This window comes from Teleopsis dalmanni, chromosome 1, assembly GCF_002237135.1.
Source record: "Teleopsis dalmanni isolate 2A chromosome 1, ASM223713v2, whole genome shotgun sequence".
Classification (NCBI taxonomy): Eukaryota; Metazoa; Arthropoda; class Insecta; order Diptera; family Diopsidae; genus Teleopsis; species Teleopsis dalmanni.
In genome coordinates, this window is record NC_051846.1 from 167,453,517 (window position 1) to 167,470,306 (window position 16,790).

General features: G+C 28.9%; 1 protein-coding gene across 1 annotated transcript; it reads right to left on the bottom strand.

The window, feature by feature from the left end:
• Positions 1-10,246: 10,246 nt before the first annotated feature.
• LOC119670001 (folylpolyglutamate synthase, mitochondrial-like) lies at positions 10,247-16,101 on the bottom strand. Its single transcript, XM_038080077.1, has 7 exons — positions 15,602-16,101; positions 15,352-15,531; positions 11,729-12,045; positions 11,491-11,671; positions 10,920-11,185; positions 10,778-10,855; positions 10,247-10,711 (listed from the first exon to the last, which is right to left on the bottom strand). The coding sequence occupies exons 1-7, from the start codon at positions 15,803-15,805 to the stop codon at positions 10,312-10,314; spliced, it is 1,626 nt and encodes a 541-aa protein (XP_037936005.1). The 5' UTR covers positions 15,806-16,101; the 3' UTR covers positions 10,247-10,311.
• Between the last annotated feature and the right edge of the window lie 689 nt (positions 16,102-16,790).

Here is a 16,790-nt window from a genome sequence, read left to right on the forward strand (position 1 = left end):
ATACAATCCGTCTGCTTAAGACATGTGAAAATAAAGTTTCAGATATTCTGAAAGTCGAAATCTGAAAAATGTCACGTTACATCACTTTGAGCAATGATTTATCATTTAATAAACACTTGACTTACTGCATGCTTACCTAAAGGATATTTCAAGTTAAAAGCATAACATATTAAAAATAATTGGAAATAAAATATACAAGTATTTATTAAATATATTATAAATATTGAGATTCTAATAATAAAAAAAATTGCTTTAAAAAATCGAGTTAAATATTTGTATTATTAATTATTAAAGAAATATCGCCAAAAATTTATGATAAAAATACTCAATATACCCGTACTTTACTACAATAATTAAGTCATACATTGAAAATTATCACTGTTTATTCTATTAAATTGAATATGTATATTAAATAATGCTCAATACTCCACTTAACTCATATGCACACATTTAAATTTTATTAGGGCTCATAAAAATAATTATTTTGTCTCTTATTTAGTTGGCTATTACAGACGCGAGTCGTCCCTGGCCGCGTCGAGAAAATTCCGCCAGTTAACCCAATTAGTAGCTCGCTGTCGCCAGTTGGTAGTACCGAGCTCCTCCAAGTGGTTGGTCCTTCCACTGAAGATGCGGACGTTTTCTACTGTATTTTTCACCTACGGGTACTAAATCAAACACTTTTATAGCCGGGCACTTTTTCTCATTCCCACACGACATGACAACCTAGCGAAGCTGCTGAGTTTTTATACGTTTAACTATGTCAATGTCGCGATATAGCTCATACAGCTCTTCCTTTCATATAATTCGATATTCATCGCCAACGCGTAAGGGATCATAGATCTCACTGTCATCACTGTTAATAATTGTCCAAGTTTCTGCATCATACAGCAGAATAGGCATGATAAGAGATTTGTAGAGCGTGATTTTTGTTTACCGAGAGAGGGTTTTATTTCTTAATTGCCTATTTAGACCGAAGTAACATCTGTTGACAAGAGTGATTCTTCGTTGAATAAAAATAGTACAAATATAAAATTGAACTTTGAGCGGGTGGGATAGCTTCAATTCTAATTATTTTTTTCTAATTATTGTTATCAGTAATAGTACGACTATTTGCTACTTAATAGTAATTAAATTAAACTAACTACTAATTAAAATTAACTATTAGTTTTCTCCAATTTTTTTTAACATTCAGAGAGTATCAGATGTTTTCAGCAGGCACTTTAATTCAGCAATTATTGGTTTGATGCTAGTATTAGTACTGCTGCCTTTATTTGATATATTCTTTACTCATTTTTTTGTGATTTTCTTTTATTTTATTAAAGAATATATACTATTTACCTTATTCGAAAAGTTCCCAAGCATTGTTGTTTTTTGTAAATATGCAAATACAAAAACCATATACAAAATAATAAAAAAAACGATGTTGCTTTGTGTAGTATAGACCATTATGGATAGTGGATAGTGCTAGAAAGATACCAATTCGTTACAAAGGATTCGAAATTTAATTTTGTAAACTAATTATTGATTTGCAACATAAATATATATGCGAAGTTTTTTTCAACAAGAAAGCAACTTAATAATGAGAACATTTTTAATGTTAGATATAACATAAGAGGAGCCACGTAGAGTAAAAGACAGCTCCTCGTCACTACGCTGAACTCTATTCTTCTATATGGAAGAGAAATATGGGCAGATGCACTACAAATTCCACAGAAAAGCGTTAGCGTCAGTGCAACGAATAGCTGTTTTGAGGTTATCTTCAGCTTACCGCACCGTTTCAGAAGCAGCGGTGCTGGTAATTAGTGGTAATATTCCCATTGACCTGTAAGCTTAAGAGGGAAAGGCAAAACACATGGGGAACATTAACATCGACAGGCGCAGAACCATTCCAGTATGGCATCGTCGTTGAAACTCAGATAATTGTGTTCGAGGGATCGCAATGTTCATCTCAGAACTAAATAACTGACTAGCAAGGAACTTCGGTGAGGTTAGCTACTACCTTACCTTACTACCTCGCTTGTCTGGTTATAGATATTTCAACAGCTACCTTTACTGCATGCACAAAGTAGTGCCACCAAATTGCTTATATTACGGAGCTGAAGATGACACATTTTTTGAGTGCAATAAGTGGCTGCCCGAACGAGAAGCACTTTTCTCCCCAAGGACGATAACAGAAAAAATAACCGAAAACAAAATAAACTGCGATCGCATAGAAATGTTTGCTGAAAAGATCCTTAGGTTGAAAAAAGTAGTTTTCGACAGAAGTCAGCTGAAGCAAACAGAAGTATCACACCAAGATGAAGGGCAAGGTTAATCACCTGAAGCAGTAGCATATGCAGTCTCATTATTCAGATATAAATTTCAGTAAGTAAATTAAACAAAATAAAATTAAAAAATAATTAAAAATAATGAGCTGATTAAGAAATTTGAAATGCAATTAATTATTTAAACTATTCCTTCAAAAAAAAATTTAAGAGCTTTAAAAAAGTAATTGGAATTTTTCAATAACTAAGATATTGGTTGTTTATGTATGTACACAAATAAATATACATTTTTCTATTTTACTATAAATTTAACCATTTACTTATTAATCATGAGATGGTTTAAAAGGAGTTTGTGGTACAATTAAAGGCTCTGATCTGGTATGATCTGGTAAAAAAAATTTGATAAATAGAGTTATCTAAAGTTAACTATATTTTTATAAAAAGTATCCATGAAATATTTAAGAGGAAGAAACATGAACAAGTAACACCTATCCACTTTATGGGATATATAGTACAACTGAAGATATCGAAAAACTGATAGCTATAAAATCAAAAAATGTTAACAATATTTAAAATAGATAACCGTTGGATTGTATTATATAGTCAGTCCAATATTGTGCAAAATAATCAAAGCATATGTTAAAGTAAAATACCGTTAAATAATTTATTTTATTTATTTATTATTTAAAATAAATTATCTAATTATTAACTTGGTTGATAATATATACATCAAGATGTATATATGATAACAATATATATCTTTAGGAAGCTGTTTCTTAAATTTTGTGACTTCAACACCCATAAACACACATCTATTATTCTATATCTTATTGCCCAATTAAAAAATGTTTAAAATACAATATTGATCTTAAGATGTATTAATAATGATTGATAATCATTGAACTTTGCATATTAGTCTATGAAAATGTTACTAAATATTATACAAAAGTCGAAAAAAGAATAAAACATCGTTTTAGAAAAGAAAATAAATAGCTTTTGTACCAGAATTTGTTGAAATATAATGCACTCGATTATGTGCAGTTTATGCAAAGTTGTATAAATATAATTGATTAAGGATCCTCTATGGGTTCGGGGATGTGAGAATAGTCTAATAGTAAGGTATGCCTGTCGTAAAAAGTGACTAAAATCCAAAACGTGTTGGAAAGAGTCTCGTGTGAGCATAGGTCCATGACAATGTTTTCTATTTTAGGTTAAGTTGAAAAGCATAGAGCAAGCCCAATATAAATCCTAGTTGGAAAGATTTTTATAATAAAAAATAAGTGCGTTCCAGGCGACGAATTTTAATTTGATGAATGAATTTATTAAATAATTTTATTAAACTAATAAGCTTATTAGTAAAAATTTTAAGCTAATAATTTGTATATTGTCAATATAAATGGAATATAGTGCTCCGGCTAGAAAGCTCTTTGATTCAGTACCCGTAGGTGGAAAACACGATAGAGGACGTCTGCATCTTCAGTGAAAGGACCAGGTGACCAATGATTTGGGGGCGCTCGGTACTATCAACTGGCGACAGCGAGCTACTTATCGGGATGACTGGCGGAGCCTAGTCGTCGCGGCCAAGGGCGACTCGCGTCTGTAATTGCCAACTAAGTAAGTAAGTAAGTAAGTAATTAATATGATAGGTAAAAGTATTCATTGAGGAAACAGCATTTGCGATGTGTATAAAATAAAAATAAAATTAAAATATTTATTCCAATGCTTGTTATTATTTGAAATAAATTAATTTAAAAACACAGAAATCGTTTAATGAGATCTACTTAAATCATTTATCACTGCGTTTAATGGTGAAGCAGTTATCATTGTTGGATCTAAAACTCAACAATAACTCACATTTAACTCGTAAATAGTATTTAATTACTGAAATAATAAGTTTTCATATTAAATAGCTAAACTTGACTTAATGCTGAAGTAATTAACATACTAAGCTACTCGAAGAGGATAATGAGGTTTGTACACTATTTCGTATTAAAGTGTGGAGAGGATTTTGCTTGCAGCGTGTGTGCATATATGATTGCTTGCGTTTTAATTGCTGTTTAACAGACATACACATACACACACTGACACAAACACATTGAAGCTAGAATACAATTCTTCACACCAAGTAAAAATTTGAACGAATTCATGTGAAATGTGCGCAAATTCTGAGTCCTTCTGTAGTCCTTGTCGATGGGTGTTCGCTCGTATGTGCAGAACTACCATATATACAATATTTTATTCATGTTGTTTGTGCACTAAAGTACTTGTACGTGACAAATTGCTCATGAACACGTTAACTTTTCAGATCCACAAATTAAATTATTGCCTTCAGCGCTCCTTTTTGTTTTCCATTGTGTTTTTCTTCATATCAAATAAAATATTTTCCTTTTGTGTTAAAAGTTGAGCTATTAAAAATCAACTTTGTTTATTGCAGGGCTAATTGATGTCTATCCCATTAATTCATATAAAGAAATTTGCAGAGTAGCCTTATTTTTAGGTTCTTTCAATCTAAAACAGAGTTATTAGTTTAGCAATTAACTTTTTACGTGATATATACAATTAACATATAATTCTCTATTATTGTCTATATAACATATATTTAGTTCATTAGAATATACTCTCAACATAATATAGGAATATTGAGAAAGTTTAACTGCTTTCCTAATAAACCACCTAACATTCACTACAATGAAATTTAATCCTTTGACTTGATGGATAGGGCCGTGATATAAGGTTTATTTATTTTATTTTATACTAGCGGACCCGACAGACTTCGTTCGGTCAAAAAGATTTAGAATGTGGCAGTTTTTTGTTCCTACCTATTTTATAGTCAGGGCAAAAAAATCTCCTGAACGGAACAGTCACCCTGGTGTGTGGGATTCAATTTGGGTGACCAAACTATCTTCTCTTCCAAGAACTTTGGCCACCCTTTTGGGATCCACTAAAAAACCCCGACTGAGATGTCTGCCAGAGGGTTTAAAATTAGAAGACGAACTTAGGGTTCAAACCTGATTGGAAAATAATCCAAAGAGACAGTGGAAACCTAAAGTTGACAAATATGTAAAAAGTGGGTAGCTCGCTTGGATGGTGGAGATAACGATCTGCAAAGGAAGTCATGGGGATTTAATAAACATACTTACAATAATCAACAACTTATTACAACACACAAACTCATCTATTCTGGTTATGTTCTTGGTCCAGGCGTTGTTGAGTTATGCGCTTACCAACATATTTTTCGATTCATTTTTATATATATGTACAATGTATAGTTAATAGTTAAAAATAATTAAAATAAAAAATTGTAATATTACAATAATATTACAAAGATACAATAAAGGAATCTATAAGTATTTAAAAAAAAAATATTATATTGAGAGTATAATAAGAAAATATTCGCTTAAGTCTTGGAAGAGAAGTTAAAAAAATTGTTTAGGTTAAAATTTGTTAGTTAAGTTAGTAAAGATATTTATGATTTTGAGTAAAGACTATGTTATGCACACAGTTATGGTCACGTCAAGTGTGAAGATGTTGTTGTTTTCAGTTTAAATAAATAAATTGACATTGTGAGTAAAGGAAAAAAAAAACTCGCGGAATTTCATCTACTTCGTCACTTAAGTCAAAACAATGTTGCTTACTAATTATTAGTAATTAGTCTATATTTGCTAGATTTTATCGATATTTCTGTATTCGAAAGTAAATGAGTATCAATTTCAACCTTTGCAAACAAAAATTTGTATGTGTCAGCGTATAAGTAATAGTGTATCCACAAATCTTGCTATACTCTAAAAAGTATAACGCAGACTAAATGTCGGAATTCGTACTTTTTAAGAGTAAATTAATATAAAAATAAGCAAATCCATAAAAAAAATATTGATTTTTAAATTTAGACACAACCAAAAAGCACAAAAATAGTAGTAAAACTGTAAATTTGACAATCGAGATTTGACTGTCTAAGTAACATGTCTACACGGTTGTGATCAGAAAAAGTGTTAAATTAATGTAACCATTTGTCATATGACTGACCGCATAACATGGCTTTAACGAGGAAAAATAAATTTCCTTAAAGACAAAAATATCCGTTGTTATAATTTCAAGAAAATCTTGAATGAAGTAATATGAAAGTATGTATAACATATACTATGTAAATATGAAAGTGTATTAGTTTAAATTAGTAAAGGTTTACTAATTTGAATTTTTGTCTGTCCTTCTGTCCATCTATTTCAGTTCAAACTAGTTTCTCAGTTTTTGAGATAGAGCAGAGCTGTCTAAATCCCGGCCCATGGGCCAATTGCGGCCCGCGACTAATATGTGTGCGACCCGCGACATGTTTCTAATCTACTACAACTAGGCAAATTTTTTTTTGTTATATTTTAGTTACATTACATTATTTTATTTTTATGGTATCCCAAATAAATGTATTGAAATGTTTTACATTATTTATTACACTTCACGTTAATTTTCTTAATTAATTAATAAAATATTTTTTGTATGACAGCAACTAATGTGAAAAATACTGATAATGAAAAATTTGTAAAATACCATATAAATTAGTGAAGAATTAATAAAACTAAATTTCTCATTAACGCCCTAGTTTTATCTTTCTCGAAAAATGATAACCTATGTGTTTATTTCTCATGTGCTTTTTCTATTTTCTGTTATAAAAATAAACCGATATGTATAAAAAAAGTATTTAATTAATATACACTTTTTTTAACATAAAAGTAGTGGGATATATATAGTATAATTAGCTAATATTGTAATGTTTAAATTGCAATCAATAAAATATTGAGAATTTAAGCTAAAAAAAATTTAAATCAGAAATGATTTGGAAAATTCACATTTCACTGATTTTTGTTCTAAATCAGAAAAGGCAAATAATAAAACTATAACTCTGAATCGATAACGATATTTACCTATTAATTAATTTTTTTATACAAATAAACTGTTTCCATTTCACCACCACATTTAAAATATATATATACACCTTCAAACACTCAGTGTCATGCTATAAAAAATGGTAAAAACTGTTAAACCGGTAAGTGTGTTGAGTGAAGAAATAAGGAGTAGTCTCAAGAAACTTAGTTAAGCTTGGTTGAAGAATATATATAAGCCACCAGAATTGAGACAAAACATAACGATATCTTTGTTTATTACAAGGAGAAAAAACACGCTTTTATCTTACTTGCTTATATCCCAAACATTATAACCTATACCGAAAAATGAAACAAACCCGAGCTTTATTAAACCTGTGATAGAGACTATCTACATTGCAAGGAAAAATAAAAACACTTGGAAATTTTAAGGTAAAGGCAATACTCTTACGTAAATATTGACATTATGTATAACAATATAAGTTATAAGACACCTTTATGTATACAACTGCCAACTGAATACAATAATAAAACATAAGATATTAAAGTATCTTTTATACTCGTTGTAGATAGCAAAAACAAATGAAATATCCAAATCTTAAAACTTTTTACAAATGAAAATGGGAATTAACTAACAAAAATCTTCAGATTAGAAATTTAATGAAAAATGTTTTTTCGTATAAAAAGCAATACAAAGTTTATGGATGAAGATCTAATTACTCGTATGATTAAATATGGTCATATTTAAGTTAAGCTCAGCCCCCTTAGATTGCATCGCTGGGACAGTTCAATTTTCACTAATCGATTCAGTAATGATATCAGTAATGTACCTCATATCTAAATGAATAATATATATATTAAAAAATATATAATATTATAAAAATACTTATCACTAGGACAGAAAAATCAATTCTGATTCAATCAGAATCAATTCCGATTTTTGTTAAAAATATGTGTTTAAAACTTTATTCCTTCAATACAAATCATTGAATACATTGAAAGGTCGCAGACTTACAATACAAATAGAAAATTTCATACATTAAAGTCTAGGGTTTCACAATCGATGGTCTATTGACCCCCAACGGACCAAAAAATACTTAATCTTTGCCTTTAACGATATTATTGGGAAGATATGGAATCCGATTTAAGTAAAATACTTCAAATATTTTTTTTAATCTGCCGTACATGAGTTGAGTAACACTGATATAGGTATATAGTTAATTTCATTAGGACATGTTATTGAACAATAACAAATTACATAATAAAATATTAGTTGATAACGGTTTCACAATTTATTTCATTTTTACGTAATTATCGTCGTTGCTTACTGAAATTCGCTCTATCAGACATACATTAGACATATATATCCTAATGATGATATATAACTTCAGTGAGTTTTCACAAATTTTATTGCACTTCGTATTTCATAATTACATCATCAATAAATTTATATGAGAGATTATTAAAGATTCCATCCAATATTTGTGTTGAGATTTAATTTGAAAGGAAATCTCTTTCAGACTAGGTTATCGTGGTGATCTAAGCGATCCACTGTAGCATTGTTTTATTATACCATAATTTAGATTAAGTTGTCAATATTTTTAATTGCAGAATTGTCATTTTTCATTAAATTTAATGATTTGAAAAGTAGAAATTTAATATTATGAAATAATTTAAGACTTAATTTTTTCACTTTTTAAAATCTTTATATAATTATGCTTTACATGCAATGCATAATAATTTATTATTGAATTAGGGAGAGTTATTAATTTTTAAGTTCGTTGTTCAAAACTAATAAATTTTTCGTTCCAATAAAAAGTATTTTCTTTTTTTTAATATTTATAAAAAATTTGAAGAAATCTATAAATATAATATTAGGAAAATTAGCGAAATTATATATAAAAAATAAAAATTCTTTTATTTAATAAACTTATTTATTGTTATATAACACAATTGAAGTCCTTACCGGAGTCCGGCTGTGTTTTGATTAAATCCCCAAGTAAATTTCGTATCATAAATGACTTAGAATTTTGTTGGTGCATTTTGTTTTTATCTCTCTTTTATATAAAAACAATTAACAAATATAACACGTATAAGTATATTTTTTTTACGCTTTGTATTGTTTAATTTATTTCAATTAATTTTAATTTATTATTATTGTTTTAGTAAAAATTATTTTTTCTTATTAATGTTTTAATTTACCGCCGGTTCTGCAAGCAACGCAATATTTTTTAATACACTATTTATATACATTTTTTTAAAATAATCATAATCCTTTTAATATTTCAATTTCAGAGCGCTTAACTGTTACCGTTTAAGGCGAAGTCAAATGAACAACTGAACGCAAGGATTTATCCCTTTAACTGTCTGTCAAAACATTAACATTTCATAAAAACTGATGAAATGTCTTCAAACAAATTAAACGAAATTTATGTCAGTTAAAAAGCAATTACATACTCGAATATGCGTTTATGTATTTCATTACTCTCTCTCCTCTCACACGCTGACATGTCAGCTAAGTTAACAAATATTTAACACATCCTTAACCGTTATAAAATGTGGCCTAACGAGGGAAACATTCTCTTACTCTCATTGCAAACACCTCATGAATGAAATGCTCTTCCTGCGAACAACCACCCTCAACGTTAGCCATTTTGTTTTGCGGCATTTTAAAAGTCATTACTTCCTATGCGGCATCCCTTTTGCACTTTCGTGAACTTTCAGCTCATGACTCTCTATTGCAATCACATCCATTAACCACCCACAAAAAGTTTACAATGCGCGTGTCTGATTGGTCAAACGTTTAACAACCCCCTGTGGCTTAAAAACTTTCGGTAATGTTTCCGCAATTAAAAAAGTATTTCATTTCATAATTGTAGTTTAGCATATAGCGCAGACTGTAGCAGTTTGACGTCGGTCTATGTTATTGCTTTTTAACACCGATTTTGTGCAATTAAGCAGTCGAAGACATTTATTCTTCTTAAACGTTGCACAGTTTGACTTAAATCGTTGATTTAAGTCTATGATTTCAGCATATGCTGAAAGGAAGCTAAAAAGGAATTATGAATTATAGTACTATCGTATTTCTTTATGTATTGTTTTTATTTTCAAATACTATAAAGGTTTAACTATTATACATAATATACACATTTGACACTCAGCCTTTTATATACACATTAGGTTTTCGCTGTGGACCCTTTGTAGTCATTTAACGCTAATATGGTAGCTCCAATTAAATGTAGGGATCCTGTTACGAGCACATCTAATTCCGTTCTATTATACAGTTTCTGTATGTACGCGAAACTATCTAAAATTGTTGGAAATACTTTGGAGTTGTCTGGTTCATTCGCTTCTGCACAAAGACTCTTCCAAACATCTGCATGTACCTGGATGCGTTTAAGTTGTTCTTCAGATCCATACAATTTCGATTGTACATCATTGATATTTGGGCTACTAGTGGCAATATTGGGCACAAAGCAAACAAAAGCGAACTTGTTATGTTCTCTTAAGATATTCATCAGATTTTTCGAATCACGATCACCAGTCGTATTGAAGATAAGTATTTTAGGATTTGTACTAAAGAAAATATTTAAATTACATTAGAATACTTGACAATTTTAAGATATATGGTTTAATAATAACCTTTCCGCTGTCGTGTCTTTAAACCACTCCTGGCATACTCGCATACTCTCAATTGTATGAGCTCCATCAAGATGTACACTGGAAAATATAATATGAAATATCGATTAACTTTAAATTAGCATTTAAACTACTTTAAACTTACTTAAAATTTAAGTACTGTACTTTTTGGCATCTACCGGGCCAATTACAATATAATAGACCTTCTATTATAGCACTGGAAAGCTGCGACGTAGAATTAATTCCGTAATTTCTATGAAATCCATTCTTATGATTACGCAGCCAATCACAAGCTAATTGTATCGCTAAGGAACCATTTAATTTGATAAAATTGTTCAGATTTGAAAGCAGTTTCTGTGTGTTTGGATCTTGAAAGTATTTATCAAAATCAGGTACGATGTATAATTTAGCCTATTAAAGAAGAAACAGTTTTAGTTCATAGTTAGCATTTTTATATTTAAGTGTTTGATGAGTAAGGGCATTGCACATATATATTATAAAGACTAGGAAAGAAACATGACAATCTTCAAGAAATGTTTTGTATTATTGAAATTGTACCTAGTCTACTGAAACTAACTAGCAATTTCACAATATATGACTATAAATATAATTGCATAAAATGAAAATAAATAAATAAGTGGGAACTAATGAAGTATAAATAAACTCTCACTATGCCTGAGAATATACAAAATTAAACTTTAAAATATTAAACTTACATTGTTTTCAGCGACCCGCTTTTTAATGACTTCCAAACATTCCGGTTGTGTAACGGTTGTAAAAACATTGGAATTTTTTTTGATAATGCCAGCTTTTTGCCAAGCGATTTCTTCCAAAGAATTACCTAAAAGATTTGTATGCTCTAAACCAAGTGATGTAATTCCAATAATTTTGGAATTTCTGCAAAAAAGTATGTAGTAATATTAAACCAAACCCATTAAATAAAGGCTATCTTACCTTATTATGTTGGTGCAGTCCAGTTCACCACCGATACCCACTTCTAGTATCGAAACATCAACCTTTTCTTCAATAAAAATGTGAAAACACAATATCGTAAGGAATTTAAAATAGGCGGGCATATCATAGACGTTATCGGAGGCGGATTGCAAGCGTTTAAAAACTCGCCAAAATGCTCGTGTGAATTTCTCCTTCGATATTGGCGCCCCATTGATACGTATACGCTCTGTAACCGACACCAAATGTGGTGAGCTAAAGAAGCCAGTCCGCACTCCATGAGCACGCAAAATTGACTCGGTGAGTGCACAAGTGGAACCCTAAGTGTACAGAGGAATACATGTTTACTTGAATGAATAAATTCATTATTAATGAAATTTGAGTCAATAAATTTATGAGTATATTATCTACATTTTTATAACGTATGATTTGCAAAAAAATATCTTACAAGAAAAAACCAGTTTATGAATAAAAGGTTATCTTGCGTTTTTCACAAAACGTATTTGTGCGTTTGTCGACTTTCTATGTATGTAAACATAACTACGAGTATTTAGAATTAAATTAAAAGTATTTAATTACTGTTTATGTTATCTAAAAATGTAGACGTATCATTCCGAAAAAAACTATGCAAAATAATACTTTCGAATGAATCCACTAGATAACTATATAAATATAAAAAATGAGTGTTTTTTAATTATATTACGCTTTACGCAAATTTTTATGTTTGGGTTAAGATGTTATCGTGATTAGATTGAATAGTTCAGTTAAAAATGTTTTGGTATAGGTTAATTGCTAGAAGGTTTTACTTGTACACACTAAGGCCCATTATTATACCTCATTATAACTAAAACGTATAAAAACTTTCTTTGCTAATAAAATAAGAAGCATGTTAAAACTTTACAATGCAATTAATACTAATTTTTGGATTTTATAAGGGGTGACCATGACAATCATTGTGGAATCATATTAAGCTTCCAAAACGATAATGCAACAATGTGACGAAAACTGTTGTCTTCACCTCAACTTCCACATCATCACAAGTAATTGCGCGATGTTCTGGTCTAATAGTATGTTTACACTAGCATCGTTAGACCAGTTAACTTACTTGAGATTCAAGTAATTCAAGCAAACTCAAGTAAATTAATTGGTCTAACGAAGCCAGTGGAAACTTACTATAATAATATATCTATGTAATCACTTTTATCCTATATATATACACATGTTATAATAGTAAACTATTCAATAAAAGTTGTAGTAGTGTTACACTTAATATTATTCGACCGGTAAATATTAAATCATTTTGTATTTCTACAACGGTCTTTGTTTGTTGCATGCAAACTTTTTAATGCAAAAAGTAGAAATTCATGGCGTGAAATTATAATTATATTATATTAAATGTAATTTAATTTAATATGTGGTGAAATAAGGTAAAAAGTTTTAAATAATAGATAAAACTATATTTCTTGCTAAATTTGATTAGCATTTTAGTTAGAGAAGCATACTTTGTCTTATAATTAATATTAGCGATGGAAGATGGTAAACACCAGTTATAATTAGTTTAGTTTAGTCTCGTATGTCTTTTAGACCTATTATGATATTATGAAAAAATTTTTAAGCAACACTAGTATAAATAAGGATTAAAGAACATTTATACACGGAGGTAACTGTTGCCCACTGTAATACTCTTAAACTTTCCAAAAGGAGGTGAGTTATACCCACCATTGTTTTCATTTTTAAACCACTAAGTTTTCCAGATGAAGTTGAGGAAATCTAATAAATCTACTTTCGTTACAATTGAGTCACTTCATCTGTGGACCCGAGAACACACACAGAAAATGATTAATAGATTTCATTTTTTCTTTTTTATGTCAACTTCTTTACAGAATTTTTATTGGAATGCAATAATGTTGAAGTACTGGTTCAATAGTTAACTGACTTAAGAAAATTTAAGTGAAGATAAGTGGTATCTACACTTGGAAGCCACTATAACAAATCGTTATATAAAATCGTAAAAAAATTACATCAAAATATTAAACTATGTTCTGTTACTAATTTTAAATACTTTTCTACGAAATATTTTTGTTTACTTCACAGAACAGAAGTAATCTGTAATAAATACTGGAACAAATTTTGTTTAAAATTTAGAATATTGAGTTTAAAAGACATTTTCTGAATTATAATATGGACCTATATTACGTTTTAGAAGTGTAATACAATTTAAATAAGGTAATCCAATTAGTGGACTTATTTGACGGCACTGTTTCAGTGACGTATATCAAAGCTAACTCTCATTCAAGACATTACATGCTCAGTTTTATGTTTGCCATCTTATAAAATGAAGCGTTTAACAACCACTGAGCATGTATAAAAATCTATAAGTATAAAATCTTACTACAAAAATGGTTTCTTTAACAATTTCGTTGAAATTTTAATAACTAGTTTATATTATTTAAATTTACTTCCGACACCACAAAATGGATAACCCTGTATTATTAGGTGTAGATATTAAGTTTTCAGTTTTCAAATATATTTAGTTATTGCATAAAAAGTAGTGAAAAGCATAAAAAATGCTTTAGAAATGATTTAAATTAATAAAAACAAAAATTTTTGTTTTTAAATTGTAATGTTTTATGAAATACATATAGTTTTATACAAATTTTTATATCAATAATATTATTGTTTTAATGCTCAAATATTTTTTAATAATAATTTTATTTTTTAAATTTAAAAAATTTTCTAAAAAGTGTATTATTTAAGTATTGAGCAATTAGTCCGTTAAAAATCAAAATTATTATTAAAATTAATAAAAAAATATTGTTGTCTGTAAATTTTAAATTTTAATAAAACTATAAATTTAGTTAAATTTATTAACTATTTTCTATTTTCCATTAGTTCATTATGTTATTTAGTTAAATTTTATTTCGAATAATTTGTTTTTTCGATTGTTTATTTCGTTTTCTTAAACATTCTTATTGTTACTATGTTATTTATTAATTAAGATGAAAAAAAATTTTATTTTTTAGTGAAGCCATGAACCAACGAAACTTTAGTTAATGTTAATCAACGCCAACGTTAAGTTGAGTTTATAAATAAACATTAAATAAAAAGATAGAAAAAAGTTCGACTTTATTTTTATCTCAACCTAAAGACCATATTAGCCTACATAACACATAATGTTTTTTATTAACAAAAAATTCTAAAATATTACTAAAATTTACTTTATTTTGCAACGACATGATACAATATAACACAAATTATTTAATTATTTTTGATATAAAAAAGTAGAAGTTTGAAAACTAAATTATCTGCGTTTTTAAGATAAATCAATTTGGTGAAGAGATATACACCACACTTTGCGCAGAGCTTGTTGAATAAAATTATTTTAAAGAGAGAAATAAAAGCGCACGTGAATCTACATGCTGTCTACGATTTGATTCGAATAAATAAGAGTAATAAGAAAACTTCTGTGTACATAATAATTAAAGAAAAGAGTTAATAAAATACTAATTAATTGTTTTATATTTAAACTAAATAAAATTACACACAAGTTAATCTTTCTTCTTACATACATATGAACGTATTTTTTAGTTAAAAAACCCCATGAACTATTTCATAATTTTGTTTACCTTTCCTTTGGTGCCGGATACATGTATGACAGATAATTTGTCTACTTCCTCGATATGTAAACCACTTCTGTTTAAATATATGTACATATCATCCAATGGTTTTTGTGTGTTGTATGCGGTAATTGAAGTGCGTATTGCCTCTGCGTTCGATTGTAGAGTATTGAGTGCCTTAATAGCTTCCTAATTGTAGATCAATTATTATTATTAATAATAAAATCAGTTAACAAAATTTGTTTGTTTAAAAACTCACCGCGTATTCAGCTTCCACATTTTGCGAATCATAATTTATCTGTCTCGTTTGTTTTTCATTTATCTCAGCTGAACAAAATTTTCTACCGATTGGAACGAAAACACGTTCTTCGAAGTTAGAACTACCGAGCATCGCTTGCGACAAAACACCAATGCAACTGGCTCTTTGCCTACTAACTGAGCGCAGAACGCAAACCAACAACATTTTTATAGAATTTTTCTTTTTCAACGCGCTAAAATTGGTCTGTTTTGTTTGCAATTATTCACCCATGCAGAGCGGAACGGGAATAAATCAATTGTTGAGCAACAGTTGTTCAGTTCTAGCATATGCTTTGCGTATTGTTTTCACGACGCAGTTCTCTTAAAAGCGTTTATGCTTCGGTGTTTCATTGATAAAAATTTACTCTTAAATATTGAAGTTAATTGATGAGCATCGAATTGATAAGAACGAATTGTGTGACCAAGTGTACTTAATAAATTTGCGAACTATTGTTAAGTATATATAATAACCTTAGATAATTTAAATAATTTTAATTTGGGAATGAGTGTTTCACTGATTAGATTGCGAATTATTGCGCGAAACCGTTTGTACTTTCTAACGAAATAATTTTATTTGTTTTATTTATTAGAGACGTTGAGACAACGAACTGAGGCTTAGAGCAAAATTTTAGTATTGATATAATTAATAATATAAACAAAAAGTTCGAAAACATTTCCTATATATATTTTAAAAGTTAATTTTAAACTAATAGAACGACATCGATATCAGTGGAAGGCATATCCGCAGAGTTGAATAATTTATACTATATTGAAGTAGCTTCTAGGCCTATCTGTCGTCTCTAGCGCGCTCTAGCACTCATTGCTTGGACATATTCTTTTGCTCTATTTGATTACCAAATGATTGGAATTGGTAAAATAATTATACTACGATTGGACAGATCTTCGGTTAATTTAATCGAAAAACAGTTAAATGAATAGAAAATTCTGAGATTGGTTAAGTTGTTCTAGGATTTAAAACAAATAAGTGATTCTTTGCATTTAAACACTGAATAAAACAACGGTAATTGGTATAATTTTAAAATAAAAGCCAAAGACATCCCAAAAGATTAATTAACCAACCTAAGTTATTTAAGTATTGATAATAAAATATGAATATTAAAATGCCCTCTAGGTATCTAAAGGTGCATCCA

Excerpts from the sequence above, each read along its gene's own strand:
- LOC119670001 (XM_038080077.1), bottom strand. The coding sequence starts at position 15,805 with ATGTTGTTGGTTTGCGTTCTGCGCTCAGTTAGTAGGCAAAGAGCCAGT. Across the intron at positions 15,532-15,601 it reads ATGTGGAAGCTGAATACGCG|GAAGCTATTAAGGCACTCAA; the intron begins GTGAGTTTTTAA and ends ATCTACAATTAG. Across the intron at positions 11,186-11,490 it reads AGCGGGTCGCTGAAAACAAT|GCTAAATTATACATCGTACC; the intron begins GTAAGTTTAATA and ends CTTCTTTAATAG.